The 15,538-nt window shown below is 36.3% G+C and overlaps 1 protein-coding gene across 4 annotated transcripts; it reads left to right on the forward strand.

Moving 5' to 3' along the window:
• The first annotated feature begins 835 nt into the window (after positions 1 to 835).
• On the forward strand, positions 836 to 13,512 carry LOC114258302 (nonsense-mediated mRNA decay factor SMG7). 4 transcript variants are annotated; one of them, XM_028198251.2, is made up of 8 exons: positions 836 to 1,195; positions 4,422 to 4,517; positions 7,044 to 7,649; positions 7,789 to 7,911; positions 8,732 to 8,964; positions 9,045 to 11,014; positions 11,135 to 11,276; positions 12,870 to 13,512. In XM_028198251.2, exons 2-6 carry the CDS (start codon positions 4,446 to 4,448, stop codon positions 10,990 to 10,992), a joined length of 2,982 nt encoding a protein of 993 aa, XP_028054052.2. In that variant the 5' UTR covers positions 836 to 1,195; positions 4,422 to 4,445; the 3' UTR covers positions 10,993 to 11,014; positions 11,135 to 11,276; positions 12,870 to 13,512. The 4 variants fall into 4 exon arrangements, with proteins under 4 accessions (XP_028054052.2, XP_028054054.2, XP_082762889.1 ...); XM_028198253.2 differs by having other exon boundaries at positions 11,144 to 11,276; XM_082906763.1 differs by lacking the exon at positions 836 to 1,195 and adding an exon at positions 3,538 to 3,603.
• Positions 13,513 to 15,538: the final 2,026 nt, after the last annotated feature.

A 15,538-nucleotide genomic window follows, 5' to 3' on the forward strand; every position in this document is an offset into this window, starting at 1 on the left:
TTTTATAGTCCAAATTGGGATGGGGTCTAGCACCAACAAAATACTTGTAAATCCAAGCTTCCAACAATGTCATGTATCTCGCCATATGTGTTATGGCATACCTTGTGGCAGTATTCAATTGTCGGTATAAAAAAGCTAATTCGGCTGCACCCCAAGCATTAGAATCAACCAAACGCAAATCTATAAGAAAAGACAAATACACTACTGGAACACGTGTCCCAGTTGTGTCTGCAAACAAAGAGGCTAAGACTGTACGTGATGGTGATGGTGTTGGTGGTGGAGACGATTTCGGAACAAGAAGAATAAGAAATTTGAAAACCCTAGAGAAAGAGAGGGGGAGAGGGACATGAGAGAGATATGAAAGCTTCGTTTGGGAAGTGGGTTGGTTCTTTGACTTTTTGGCTATTTTAGCTGAAGTTAAAAAGCTTAGTTTGGGAAGGGCTTTTTAGCTTTTTAAACTTTTTTTTGTGAAAGAAGATTGTAATAATTATGGGTTGGATATGATGTTTTGTTTGTTATGACTAAAATAGTCTATTTTGTCTTTTGTGACTAAAACAGCCACAAACCATCTTTCCAAACCTAGCCGAAGAAACTTAGATTTGGTGAAATGAGGTTAAGAGAAAATATATCATATATATATTTACCTGGATATTTTGACCATTTTGCTCAAATTTATCTTTTTTAATAAAGTATTTCACCGCCTAAACCTTTAAGTAAAGAAAAATTCAAATTTAAATTTATCGAACGAATACTCTTTAATAAGTGGTTTACATAAATTATTTATTTATTTTATTATTAATATATTATATTTTTTAAAGTAAAGGAAAAGCTCGGCGTATCCATTTCAAGCATTGAAAAGCGCGTGAAAAGCCCATGAAATCCAATTCGCATCGTCATCCTCATCATCATCGAAGGTAAACGCGGCCGCCTTGGATTGGGAACCAATCCCTATTCCCAATCCCAATCCCATGTCATCCCCCTCAAATTATTATTATTTAAAAAAAAAAAAACACTAATTATAATAACTCCAGAAAGAAACCCTAGATTTCTTCTGCCCCAATTTGCGTGTCTCTGTCGGTGATTCTATCATCTCAGATTATTGTTGTGATGTATGTATATATAGATTCTCGCTAAAGCTAATTCGGATTTCTTTCATGTACAAAGAAAATTCACTCCCCAGATCTGATTCTTCCAAGTAAGTTTCTCTCTCTCCTTCTCTCTCTCTCTTCTCTTTCCTCTTTTATTTATTTATTTATTTATTTTTTTTCCATTTAATTTTAATCTTCGAATTAAGAAAGAATTCTCGATGTCTTTCATCGATCTGTTTTCATGGTTTCGGAAAGTTTTTGTCTTACTTTTTACCCACATATATCGATGGTTTTGACCTTGTTATATTTAGTCATGGTCTCATTAATTGGGAAGCTATTGACTTGGTTATGAACAACTAATTGATATTTTTGTTAGGTTTTTTTTAATTTTTTTAAATTTTTTTTTCATCAAGTAAAATAATTGGATTGCAAGGATTTTGATTGGTTATTTTTTGGGTTTCTCTTTAGTCAGTCCAAACCCATGAAACCCAGTTGCTACTTGCTAAGTAACAGGTAGAGAATCATATATACTATGCTAATTAGTGAGGGCTTCTTGATGATATTACATCTCTACCTAGTCTGGATTGATCTTTGTTGGCATGAAAGGGGTTTGATTTTGTTGCCCTAATTGGATTGGTGCATACATAGGGGTTTTGTTGAGATATTACCCTCTTTCCGGACTGGTAGATGTGATTTAGACAGTCGAGAAGAAGAAAGCTATTAGGTCAAATGCTTTTACTTGGTTGACCAATGAGATTTGAATTTTTGCAAGAAAAAGCAACTGGAGCACTTCCACAGTTATCACTTAAAAGTGCTGTATTGTGTTTCAACCTGAAAATCACATTGTTTTAATATTTGAAGCAGATTTGGGCTGTTGAATGTGGTAAAGAACTTCATATCTGTAATGATAACACTAACAAATAACAACTGTATTAGGAATGAACTATGGTAGCTTTCCCAGTTGATCTATCGGCTTCTTTGAAGACAACCATGTAAAACAAGATGACTAAGTGAGTCGGCATAAGGGGGTGTTGAACCATCTGCATTTTGATATCAGTTGTTGGTATCATCTTTCTGTTACATGGACTCGACTGTTTGGGGAAGTATTTGTGTCAACATGACATGACATGGGTGCGGGTGTGGGATCTGTGTCGGATTTGCCTCTTCTCTCTCAGACATGGCTAATCGAAAAGGAAGAAGAAGGTCGAGATACTTCGATATGTATTGGGTTCGAGATCTGGATTTTTTGAATCATAGCTTTATCGACGATTGAATGTCGGCTACATTAATGACATAATATAGAGTTTGAATCGAGAGAGAGAGAGTCATAATCTAGGGTTTGAACCAAGAGGGAGCATGAGATTTTGGGTTATTGAGTGTCGATCGTGCTGCGCGCGTGTGTGAGAGAGAGAGTTTGATCGGCTGGTTTCAGTCTTTATGAGACTGCAATACAGTTGGAGGGATTACATGTTATTCAACTGGTGAGCATTTTTGCTAGGTTTGGCTAGTAGGCTAGACCCAATAAATAAAATAATAGTTTGGGCCTACTTATAAACTTTGTTCAACAATAAAAACTTAGGCCTTTTGGTGTTTTCCCACATCTCTATTAATTACATGGGCTGTTATATGGGTCAACTTTTTTTAACTCACCTTCCTATAACAAATATATTTAAAAATAACTATTTAATGTATCCCTGTATTCCTATCCAAATTTGAATTCATATCCATGTATCCTCAATTTTTTTTAGTGTCCAACTCTTAGATACACACCCTTAGTTGCATGAAGCGGGAGCGGGGGCGGGGGCGGGAGCTGGAGCGGGAGTGGGGAAGCGTAGCTGATAGAAGTTTCTTAGGTTGGGAGCGCCTCGGGAAGCGATAATATATATATATATTTTTAATAGTTATTTCTAAAATATATTTATTATATAAAGGTGAGTTAAATAATTATTTTTAAATATATTTATTATTTTTATCTTAGATATTATTTTTATAGATAATATTTTTAATTTATTTATATATATTTTTTAATTTTTAATTGATATATATTATAAATAAAAAACAATAAAATAATAAAATATGTTAAAAAATAGTAAAATAATAAAAAATAGTAAAATAATGATTTATTTTATAAATTTTATTAAATTTTTTTTATTATATTTGATTTAATTAGATTTATTATATTATTATATAACAAATTATATTATTTATATAACAAATTATATTATTATTATATTATTATATTATTATTATTATATAACAAATTATATTACTTATTATTATTATATAACAAATTATATAGATATGTTAGAAACGGGAGGGGGAAGACAACACAGATCGGAGAGAGAGAGAGAGAGAGAGAGAGAGAGAGAGAGAGAGAAGAGAAGAAGAAGAAGCAGAAGGAGGTGAGCACAGATCGCGATGCAGATCGCGAGGTCCAATACGACTGGAGTCGAAGGTTCGATCGATGCTTCGAGTCAACTGGATGTTCGACTACGACGACGAAGGTTCGACGAAGGTTTGTCTTCTCACTCTCTTCCTTCACACACTCTCTCCTCTGTCTCTCTCTCCTTGCCTTATCTGACACCAACAAGCTAGGGTTTTTGTTCTTCTTCACCAACGATCCCATCTTGGCCAGTATCGCGTTTCTCTCTCTACGGAAACGCGATTCCTACACGTTTCTTTCTAAGAAACGCGAAGGAAGATTCGTCACCTGTTAGGATGATTCCTGCAACTAAGTACACACCCACACCCTATACCTGCACCCGAGTCTGTGTACTATAGGGTATCATTATGAAATGTCGACTAAATTAGGACGTAAAGACTTAATCATGTAGAATGCTCACTTGACCTTGAATTATATTGTCATGTATAATGTTGTCGTTGGCATGATTACTAAGGTTAGCTTTTCCGTTTCATCTACTTGCTTGGAATTTAATTTATATGTATCTAGCACAAGCTGTATGCTCTCTCTCTCTCTCCCCCCATGTATACCTTTTCTTATTTAATTAGGTTAGTTTGGGAATTTTGTCAATTTTATCCCCCACTCATCTCGTGATTAGTTTGTTACCCATTACATCCCATGTATCTTAGAATGAGAAACAGTCAACTGAGTGTGAAGTCATGGTCGATCTGTGTGATTCTGTTGGTTGAAAATTTATTGAGGCTTAGAATGAATGTGTGTTTCTATATTTGTTTTGTAAATTTATCCTGCACAGAACAGAGTAGGAATTCCTGCAAAGAAAATAATTGAAAATCCCTTTTCTAAATTTAAAATTGACGAAAATGTTTTGGGTTATCTTTTTGCTGTTGATGTTTCATCCTGTTATTTTGCAGGTTATCCTCCAAAATAGTTGGTGGATGATGATTGTACAGATGGATAAAATGTCTACTACTCCATCATGGGAGGTGGCTCAACAACTTTATGACAAGGTATGTTGTATTCTTGTCATTAGATACTTTTTCCCCTTTCCTGAATCCCTTCTTTTGTAGCTTTCTCTTATACTGAAGTGATTCTATGTTATGTTTTATACGCTTAAAAATAAAATAATAAGAGTCAATTCAGGTTCAGTATTGGGTTCATATGCATGCCTGCACAGTGTGTGTGTGTTTGTGTTTTTTTTTTTAAACCAAAAATTGGTCTCCATTCATTTATCAAGGCTGAAGCCAGTGGTCTGTTGATGATACTGATTCTCTTCAGACTTTTTATTGGAAAATGTATGAGATTATATGACATGATTGTTGGGACTGCAGCAAATAGTAATCATATTCCACATGGTTCCTGAAGCCTTTAACCAATCTATGATATAATAGGATATCAAAAGTTTCTTTTTTTAGCAGGCATTCATTTTGGTTGTACATAATTGAATACACCCTGTAATAGTCTAGATAAGTTCTTTTTGTGAGTGAATTTTTATCTGTTGGAATGACAACATTCTTCAATGAAAAGGAATGTATAAGTGCGTAGTTAATGGTTCACAGCACACACAAGCATGTAAAGCATGCATGCATACTGCAGCACACATGTTCCACATTATAGATGCATATACAAGCATGAAAGAGATGGTAAAAGAGTTTTTGGAGTTCAACATTTGCTTAGTGGGATTAGTGGTTCATTTTAATGTGGATCACTTGTATATTTTTATGCCTGTACATGTATGTCTATGTGTGTGTATACATCATTTGGTGGCAAGTGACCCCTGATGCTGGGGATGATTTCTTTAGTTTGTGGGGTAGAGGGGGGGAGGGAAGGGAAAGGGAATGTGATGGTTATGTTGGTTGAAAAGATAAAAGCGATGTTTAGAATTATGGGTTATTATGATACTATTACAATTGTTAATGCCATTACGTAATAGTGGTGACGTCTACTATGTATAAAAACCAATTTTTTGCCCATTTCCTCTTTCAGCTTTTATTTATTATTTATTCACTCAGCATTAAAGATTGAACTTAACTTTTATATGTAATTGTAACAAGCAAGTTGTATGTTGTGTTGCTTGTATAACTTGAAGATATAAATCATATGATTTTGGCTTGTTTATTAAAATAAGAGCAATGATATTCATACTCCACTTTTAGCCACTCTTTTTTTTGGCTTATCACAAGGGGAGTGTGAGTTCCTTGAGTTCCTAGAAGTGGAGTGCGAATATCATTGCGCTCTAAAATATACTAATACCTCCAAAAATGGCAAGTTGTATGTTATGTTGCTTGTATAACTTGAAGATATAAATCACATGATCTTAGTTTGTTTCCAAAAATTAATTTAAACCCCAACAAATGTGACTCTCAAAGATGTGTGAAAAATGAAAAATTTCACTGCTCCAGTTGCAACAACAATTATGCTACGCTTTTTACACCTCATGACCGTATCACTGGCACCATTACCATTGTGGCAACCACATCCATTTCTTGAAACCTTGTTTTAGATTAATGTTGATTGGCTTCAAGAAAATATTTAGAAGTATTAGGGTAAAAATTTAAAATCACATATTCTGTTAATTTTTGTTACTTGGCAACATTGACAGGTGAGGGCAATAATTTCAGAAACTATAATGGGGGTCCTTGTAATTGTCAGAAACCATTTATAATTAATTTAAACTTGAAGTGTTGAAAAACTTCTGAAACATTGTTAATATTTATTAATCACTTTGTGTATTGTTAAGTTTTGAGTGTTGTGATGATGGTAATGTTTTGACTGCACTAGCCTTAAAATTGTTGAGAATTTCTTTACTCTTAAATTAGTTTGGGGTTCAACATTGAGATTTTGTGTTCTAAGTCCAAAATGGATGCTCCTAGTAATGAATTAAATGTAGGAGAAAGGGGACTTGGAAGAGAGGAAGTTTGTGTACCTTTCACATCAACCAATCTCCAACCACATCTTGAAGCTGTTTATTATGTAGTATGGAATGATTCTTGTTGTAGCAAAATTATTTCTCAGTGAATTTTGTCTGCACAAACAGGAGAACTTTTTCAAGATTTAGGAAATATCTAGTTAGATTCAAACAAAATGCATCTTAGTCCCTTAAGTTAGGATGAAGGTCATCTAGAAGGATCCCTGTGAGCTGTTCCACGTTCCATGATCCGTCTTTTATGGAAGGTGGTGGGAGGTGGAAGCTAACCTCTTGCTTCTATTAACTGAAATCATATATGTTATCCCCCTTCCTTCTATTCATAAGGCAAGCTGCCCTTAAACAATAATATATAGTAGTGTAAAATCAAGCATGAATGCAATGGAAATTCAGTTTGATTCTTTATGGTGAACCAACGTATGGCAACAGTAAAGTATAAACTCCGCATTTTGGGCATCCCTTTGTGAAAGAAATTCTAGGTTTCCAAGGTCCATATTAAACATTATCGTTGATGACTCGTGTGTGTGTGTGAGCGCTCGTGCGTATGAGCGAGTCATCTGTACCTGCAAAATCATACCACACAAATTGCTGACATATGCTACTCCTGCAGAATATAGAGTTGGAGAATAGGCGTCGTAGGTCGGCCCAGGCAAGAGTTCCCTCAGATCCAAATGCTTGGCAGCAGATGCGTGAGAACTATGAAGCAATAATACTTGAGGATCATGCATTTTCTGAGCAGCACAATATTGAATATGCTCTGTGGCAGCTACATTACAGGCGAATCGAGGAATTCAGAGCCCACACCAATGCTGCTTTAGCTTCTACAACCTCAAGCACATCTCAGATTGTAAAGGGTCCCCCGCGACCTGATCGAATTAGTAAAATACGTCTGCAGTTTAAAACTTTCCTTTCAGAAGCTACTGGATTTTACCATGATCTAATTTTGAAAATTAGATCAAAATACGGGCTTCCTCTTGGTTATCTCTCTGAGGATTCAGGGTATCAAATTGTTATGGAGAAAGATGGCAATAGATCTATTGAGATGAAGAAAGGTATTGTATCTTGTCATCGTTGTTTGATATACCTGGGTGACCTTGCTCGTTACAAAGGATTGTATGGGGAGGGCGATTCCAAAAGTCGTGATTATGCTGCAGCTTCGAGTTATTACTTGCAAGCTGCATCTCTTTGGCCATCAAGCGGGAATCCCCATCACCAGGTTTTCCATTTCATTTTTTCCTTTTTGGGTTATTTTTGTCAATTTTGTGTGTTCCTTCAATCATCTTTTCTCCATGCTTGGATTGTTAGTTCTACAATGAGGTTGATCTTTATGATGGGAAAAATGTTTGTTCTTTCAGCTTGCCATATTGGCTACCTATTCTGGGGATGAATTAGCGGCTGTATACCGTTATTTTCGGAGTCTGGCAGTGGATAGTCCCTTTTCCACTGCAAGGGATAACTTGATTGTCGCATTTGAAAAGGTATTATCACTAAACTTGTTTGGATTACTTTTTCAGTGTTATGGTCTGTTCATGTTTTTGGTTGTCTGAGAATTTATGGTATATAGTGGTATGGTCTAGCCCTACAAATGTGGAGGTTCTTGGCATTAAGCAAACACTTACAAATTCACATTATAATTTGCCCTATGAAATATTTGCTTTTATATTTTGCGAAATTCACTTATGTTCATCACACATCCAATATATTACTCGAATCCGGATGAAGTTGGCTGTGAGACAATGTATTTTGGTTGTACATCATTTATAGTTGGTTTGACTCAAGGGATATGTTTTGTTCCATTTACTTTGAGGAAGTAGTTCTTATTTGCTAAAATAGAGTTTTTGATGCAAGGTTGATTCGCCCCCTCCTTTTTCTTTCCCATTACTTATTTATATATATTTGGGTTGGTGGGGAGTGGGGGAACTATGCCTTATTTTTATGTTTTTTTTTTTATTTTTTTTTTATCCCTTTTACGGAATGGAAATTTGGCATAGGGCCAGAACTGATGACTGGTTAATCAGTTTTTTTATAGGTTTGTTTGTGATAATTTCCTTACTTATCCAAATAATAATAATAATAATAACGAAAAAAATAATGTGAGAGTTTACTGTAAGCTTTTTGATTTACTCATTGCAATATGAGCTGGTATGTGTATGTGCCATTTTTATATTTATCAATATATATGTTTAGGTTTAGGTTTTTGTTTCTTGTTTATGGGCTAGTCAATTTATGATTTGATGGTGAAATCAACTGATTCATAGTGTATTACTGTATTTGTTTATGTACCTGCTTTCTCTGCAGAATCGCCAGAGTTACTCTCAGCTGCATGGGGATATGAAAGCTTCTGTGATCAGTGAATCACCTGCGCAGATAACTGCCAAAGGAAGAGGGAAAGCAGAAGACAAACTCCAACCTAAGGATGCCAACATTGGTGCCAGCCTTGTTGCAAAAAAAGCAGCCAGTGTCCATGACCCCTATAAAGCTTTCTGCATTCGCTTTGTTCGTCTAATTGGCATTCTTTTTAGTCGCACTAGGTATTTATCTTGAACATTACTGTTGTGCTATATTTGACAAGCTTCATGCAATTGCTTATATAGATGACTTTCCCCTCCAGCTTGGAAACGTTTGCAGAAGTTCTTTCTCTGGTTAGCAGTACTTTGAATGGGCTTCTTTCTTCTGGGTCAGAAGAAGAGCTGACTTTTGGCACAGATGCTGTTGAGAATGGTCTGGTCATTGTTCGCCTTATTGCCATTCTTATATTCATGGTTCACAATGTGAATAAGGATGGTGATGGTCAGAGTTATGCGGATATTGTACAACGTACAGTTCTGCTTCAAAATGCACTTGCTGCAGTTTTTGAATTAGTGGGGCACATTTTGAAGAGATGTGTGGAGTTGAGTGATCCTTGTTCAAGTTACCTCCTTCCTGGCATTCTAGTTTTTGTGGAATGGTTGGCTTGTTCTCCTGATGTTGCAGCAGGCAGTGATAGAGAAGATAAACAAGCAACTGTTAGACTAGTTTTTTGGAATCATTGTATATCTTTCTTAAATAAGCTTTTGTCAAGTGGGCTAGTGGTGATGGATGATGAAGATGAGACCTGCTTTTTCAATACGGGCAGGTATGAGGAAGGTGAAACTGAAAATCGGCTTGCTTTGTGGGAGGACTTCGAGTTGAGAGGATTCTTGCCCCTTCAACCTGCACATACCATTTTGGATTTTTCAAGGAAACATTCTGTTGGAGGTGATGGCAACAAGGAGAAAATTGCTCGTGTTAAAAGGATTCTGGCAGCAGGAAAGGCTCTAGAAAATGTAGTTAAAGTTGAGCAAAAGACAATAATTTTTGATTTGAAGGCGAAGAAATTTATTTTGAGTGTTAAACCTCAAACATCAGATGATTTCATGCTTATGCCCTTTTTGGGCAGTCCTAAATTAAATGGTGTGAATCGCCAACCTCCAATAGAGACTATGAGCAATGCCTTTGTTGCGCAGACAAATGCACAGCTATATGTGGAAGGGGAAGAGGAGGATGAAGAGATTGTTTTCAAGCCAACAGTGATGGAAAAATGTAGTGATTTGATTGTTTCAAAGTGGATGCCTAATGAGGGTCTTGAGCCTAGCAAAAATGCTGTTGCTGGTAATTCTCAGTTTCATGGCAGTTCTGTTTCAGCCCAGCACAGCGATCTTCACCAGCGGACTGCTGTTGATGCAAGTTCACAACCACCTGTTTCTGTTGCCAACCATGTACTGCAGCATCCACAACCAATTCCATCAAACTCTTCAATGTGGTTTGACCAGCAAGCTTCTCTTGCTAATGGCTTCAAAGGTTTAAACATCTTGGAAAATGGGCACGTAATGAAACCTGGAATGCCAGAAGATACACCCATTTCACACCATTCTTCACTTTCTCTTCCAGTCCAACAATCTATCAATGTCAATGCAAGTGGTATATCTTATAGTCAGGTAAAGGCGTCAGAAATGGTGATGCAACGTGAGATTGATATTATTGGTTCTTCTGGAGTTACTTCTGGCAGTTTTGCTGTAAATACATCATCACCGTTGTCAGCAAGTTCGAGAAGAAGTCCAGTAAACCGTCCAGTAAGGCATCTTGGCCCTCCACCTGGTTTTAGAGCTGTCCCTCCACCTGGTTTTAGCACTGTTCCTCCTAAATCAGTAAATGAGCTCATATCTGGGTCAGATTTGGTGGCTGATAATCTACTCATGGATAACTATAGCTGGTTGGATGGATATAAATTGCCATTACCAATGAATAGCTCAGTGCTCAATCAATCTATCAATCATCCATCCCAGTCAAGTCCCCATCATACCAGTAACAACAATGTCTCTGTGGGGACAATTAGCTTTCCCTTTCCTGGAAAACAAGTTCCACCAAAGCAGTTTCCTGTGGAAAAACAGAAAGGCTGGGAGGATAACCATACTTTCGAACATCTAAATTTACACCATGAACAACTGCAGCTGGAGCAGCTCATGAAAGGAAGTCAGCAGTTCCCACTGCCTGATCAATTCCAAGGACAGTCGATGTGGGGGGCTCGTCACCCTGTGTGAATCATTTTGAGAGCATCAGATGGTAAGTTAATGCTGTATACACTGCATCTGTTATGATTGATATTTTATGTCCTGATTTGCAATTTTGTCAAATTTTATTTGGTAGAATATTTATCTGATGCAATGTATTTTTGTTATTGAGGTCCTCAAGAATGATTGTTGTGGATGTCCTGCGTCCTGCTGGTACCATATTGATACTCCAACTTGGCGGTCCTGTTAATTTTGTTTAGTTTTTGTTGGAGCATGGTAGTGTTGGCATGTTGCAGGCTCTTGCTAGTTAACAAGTGAGTATCTGCTCTTTCTCTGTGTGTGTGTGTGTGCGCGCGCGCGTGTTCACATGTGACTGCTCTCTTATGTTGTGTGATTGTCTTTAGAGCAACCTTCAATAACTAATAATCCATGAGAACGAACATATCAGCTGATCAATGATGCTATATTTATTATTTTATGAATATTCTTTTGACAAAGAAGCTTTATGACATGGAAACATTCCAAATTTCCTTTGATCGAAATGTTTGGACGACACCAATGTTTGAGTCTTCTAGATATCAGACACCTTTACAATATGTTGGTCATCAATCCCAACCCCCAAACCAAGATACTGTATTTGTTCTGATGTAAAGAAAACCGACATTGAAAATTGACACAGAAAGTTAAAAATTTGTGCTAGTTATTGGTAGATATATTTGATATCATTATATGACTATTAGAGTTTCTCATAATCATTGAGATGTGTTTTCATCGAAATTAGACATAAGGGAAAATGATTGATGTAGGGCATAGGAAGAAGGATTTTTCCTAGCAAGAGTTGAGCAAATTCACAACAACACAAACTCGAGTTCTCTTAGAAGTCAAACCCACCAAACTAAGGCCATTACACCTTACACCACATTTTAATAGAAAGTGAAACTTCGAGGCCAAGTTTTAGCCTTTTGGACACTTGGTGACTTATAAAATTTGACCCAAACAAGATCTATGGATCCATGTCACAGCCCATTGACCCAAACTACAACCCATCCCCATAAAATTTGGAGTCGCCAAAATATTTTTATAAAAAGAAGCTGCACATGGAACTAAAAATTGACCAGCAGCATATTAATTTAGAGTGAATGTAAGTAAAGGCACTCGATGCTATGGTGGGCAGTTTCCATTTGACCCAAAAAACTTCTAGATTGTTAGAATCATAGACTTTGTTTTAGGCTTCCAAACTTATACTTAGTCTATTCAACTGATGTTGTTTTAATGAACTATCGAAATCCCTGCAACTTCATGGTTTTCAACTAACGTAAAGTACTTGGTGGGTATACTCCTAAAATGTTTAAAAGATCAAGCATATGTTTAATGGAAAAATCTAAAAATAACCAAAAGGCGCCTCATGATTTTGAGAATGAAGTGCAATGCTTGTAAAATGACCTCTGTACTTCTCTCTCTGTCTCTCTCTGTCTCTCTCATTTATTTATTTTGTGGTCTTTTCTCATCTCGTCTTTCTCTCCTGGATTATAGATATGTACATGTCCCCAAATTTTAAACTTATTTTCTAATTTAATTATATCTTAGATATCCCTAATTTTTTTAACCAAGTTTCTAACTCAACTATATCTCAAGTTAATACATATAGATGTATGCACACTACACATATATAAACATATATATTGAAGTCGCAGGAAAAGTCCCTTGTACCCTGAGTTGGTCACATCAGAAATCAGAACACCATTTGCGTTAGGATTGTGGCCCTTGTTCTCTTCTCTCTTCTTTCTCCTACAGTGTTCAAAATCACATCTGGCCCGCATCTCCACATAATTTATATATAAAATATATATATCCAAGTAGATGGTGGTATTCTTTTATAAGTCCTGAAATTCAGGGTAATTTTGCAGGTCATGCAGCACTCTTCAGACCAGAGGAAGCAAAATTGTGAACATTTCTACAATGCGCAGTCCGTATGTGTAAATCCCATCGGTGGAGAGAGATAAGTAGACGTCAATAAGAGCATCCATTGGCCTTGGGGGGTTTGTCTCAAGGACAATTGGGTGGGAATAAGGGTTGTACACACACTATTCTAAACTGTGATAGCATTCTGTCTAGCTGTCCGATTAGTCTTGTCATGTCAATATCCTCATCACAGTTACCCTCACCGCGTTATTGGTTCTTTGGAAGCTATTACTGGCCAAATGTTGTTCCAGAAAGCATCAGTGCTCGATGTCTGGTACGCTCGCTTGCTAAGGTGGAGTTGGAGTTGGGTAATATTTGAGATTGAACCAGATATGACAGGATCATAGTGGAATAAAGAGCCGAGCAGTATATCTATCTAGTTAATTTAGAAGTGTGCGTGCGTGTGGATAAAAGACCTATGCCTGTGTCTTTCCCTGGTTCAATAATGAAAAATGACTCAATGTGGAGTACATTTATGTCAATTTCTGAATGGTTTGATTTGGGGGACAACATTTGCTTTGTTTTTTCAAATGTTTAAAATACCTTGTTTCAGCTGTTTGTTGATGTTTTAAATATTGTTCTGCTAAATCTTCTTCTCGACATTCATCTATATTGCTTTTATGTTTTTAAAATTTTACAAAATTAGTGTTGATAATATAATCTTGTGTATGGTCCAATGTAATTTTACGTTCTTTTTTATTATTGTTATTTATATTGTGGGTTAGGATTTATTGTTATTTATATTGTGGGTTAGGATCTGGGGGAAGATGGTGAGGGGGTCAAGGGTTAGGGTTTTATATTTAATTACAATTTGAGTACATGAGATTTCATCAACTTTAGTTTTTAGGTTCGGAGAATAAAGAACTTATGTTTGGTTTTACAATTTTAAAAATAGTTTTTGAGTTTTCAATTTATCATCAGTATAACATCTATCATTCTTGACTAGATGTTGCTTCTTGCCTTGTAAAGTTATGCAAAGCTAGTGAAATCACAATATTCAACCATTCTATTTCAAGTATGACAGCGGGCCACGCTCTCTAAAATTGGCAAATTAAACTTTCCGAACATCAAAACATTCAATGACTTTCCTTAGCCCTACGAATCCTAGTTTAATAGAAAACAAATTACATCAAAAATCCAATTAATTTGAGGATGCTGAGTCAAAATTCAATGTGAAGGATTATATTAAATTAAAAGTTAAAATATGAAGAATGGTTGTTTGGGATGTCCTAAATAAGTGTACTTTTTATCTTTTTGAACTAAAAAGTTGAGAAAAAAAAGATGGATGTTTGAGTTAATTTTTTGTTTTTTTACGAAAAAATATGGAATAAAAAATTGTATAAATAAAGTATATAGTGGAAGAAAGTTAAGTGGATGTATAGCTGCCCTGCTGTCCCAGCATGTCTTACACAGAAAATAATTGCCTTATTTGAGGCAAAGTGTTTGGACAGTGATGGTCGGTTCGTGAGGGTCACCATGGGTCCCATTTTAATAATCTGAACCGTTCAATATGTACAACTCGTCGAGTATTATATGCTTGTAAAAAATCACGTTGATCGGATATCAATAGCTATATGATCGGATTGGTTTTTTTCAACAGTTAGCTATCACATCATCCGTTTTGTTTATACAAAACTGATTTGATCATATAGTTAACGATATTCGATCAACGTGATTTTTTATAGGCATATATAACTCGACGAGTTCTATATATTGAACGGTTCGGATTATCAAAACGGAACCCTTAATGGGCCCCCAAGGGCCTAACATTACCATCAAATTGTGACTTTACAGATGTAATTTTTTTTTTTTTTTTGGCTAAAAAAAGTGTATAATGGCCTTCCTGCCTGCTTCAGAAGTACGGCTGACAGCATCCATCAAACTTTTGTATTATAAAAATATATAAAATATTTTTTATTTGTGAATAGTAATGACTTTTTTACTTTTTTGTGTAACTTTTTGATTTTTTGGATTATTTTGGATTTGCCAAACCTGGTCTTAATTAGGGGGAGGTGATTTCTTACTTGTGACAAGACGTCAACCTTTGACCTCTAGTAAGAGGTGAGAGTTTTAACCAACTAACAAATCCCCAATTAGTTAATTTATTCATATTGTATTGGTGTTCGAATCCTTTAGAGTGATCCTCTACGATTTTTAAAGGGTGGTGGTGGACAGTAATGGCAGCGATCTGGTGCTCTCTCTCTCTCTCTCTCTCATGCTTGGGTTTAGCGATGATGGGGGTCCTAGTGTTTGAAGAGGTGGTCGACAGTAGATAGGAGGGGTAGCCGACAACCAGAGTCTGGTTAGGGTGCATTACCGTCCTCCGAAGAAATAAAAGAGAGGAAGAGGAAAAGAGAAGAGGCGGAGGAGAGAAGAAAGGGCGGCAGATGGTGGGACAAAGAGATGATTAGAAGGAGGAAGAGGAGGAGGAGGTTGCGATGGAGATGGCTTTGAGGGGCAGGGGTTGTGTTTGTTTTACTCGGTGGCAAATGGCTCTGTCGGTGGGGCGGCAAACTACTTCACTCTTTCTCTCACAGGGCAAACTAAAACGAAGGAAATATTTTTAGGGAAGATCTCGTCCCTTCACACCTTTAGTGGGATAGGTATCGTGCCC

Source organism: Camellia sinensis, chromosome 14, assembly GCF_055761805.1.
Source record: "Camellia sinensis isolate YWXY chromosome 14, ASM5576180v1, whole genome shotgun sequence".
Lineage (NCBI taxonomy): Eukaryota > Viridiplantae > Streptophyta > Magnoliopsida > Ericales > Theaceae > Camellia > Camellia sinensis.

Bases quoted from the DNA above. Each gene is read 5' to 3' on its own strand.
- LOC114258302 (XM_082906763.1), top strand. From the start codon at position 3,553: ATGCTTCGAGTCAACTGGATGTTCGACTACGACGACGAAGGTTCGACG. The intron at 7,912-8,731 runs GTATTATCACTA...CTTTCTCTGCAG, and splicing joins TGATTGTCGCATTTGAAAAG to AATCGCCAGAGTTACTCTCA. The intron at 8,965-9,044 runs GTATTTATCTTG...TTTCCCCTCCAG, and splicing joins ATTCTTTTTAGTCGCACTAG to CTTGGAAACGTTTGCAGAAG.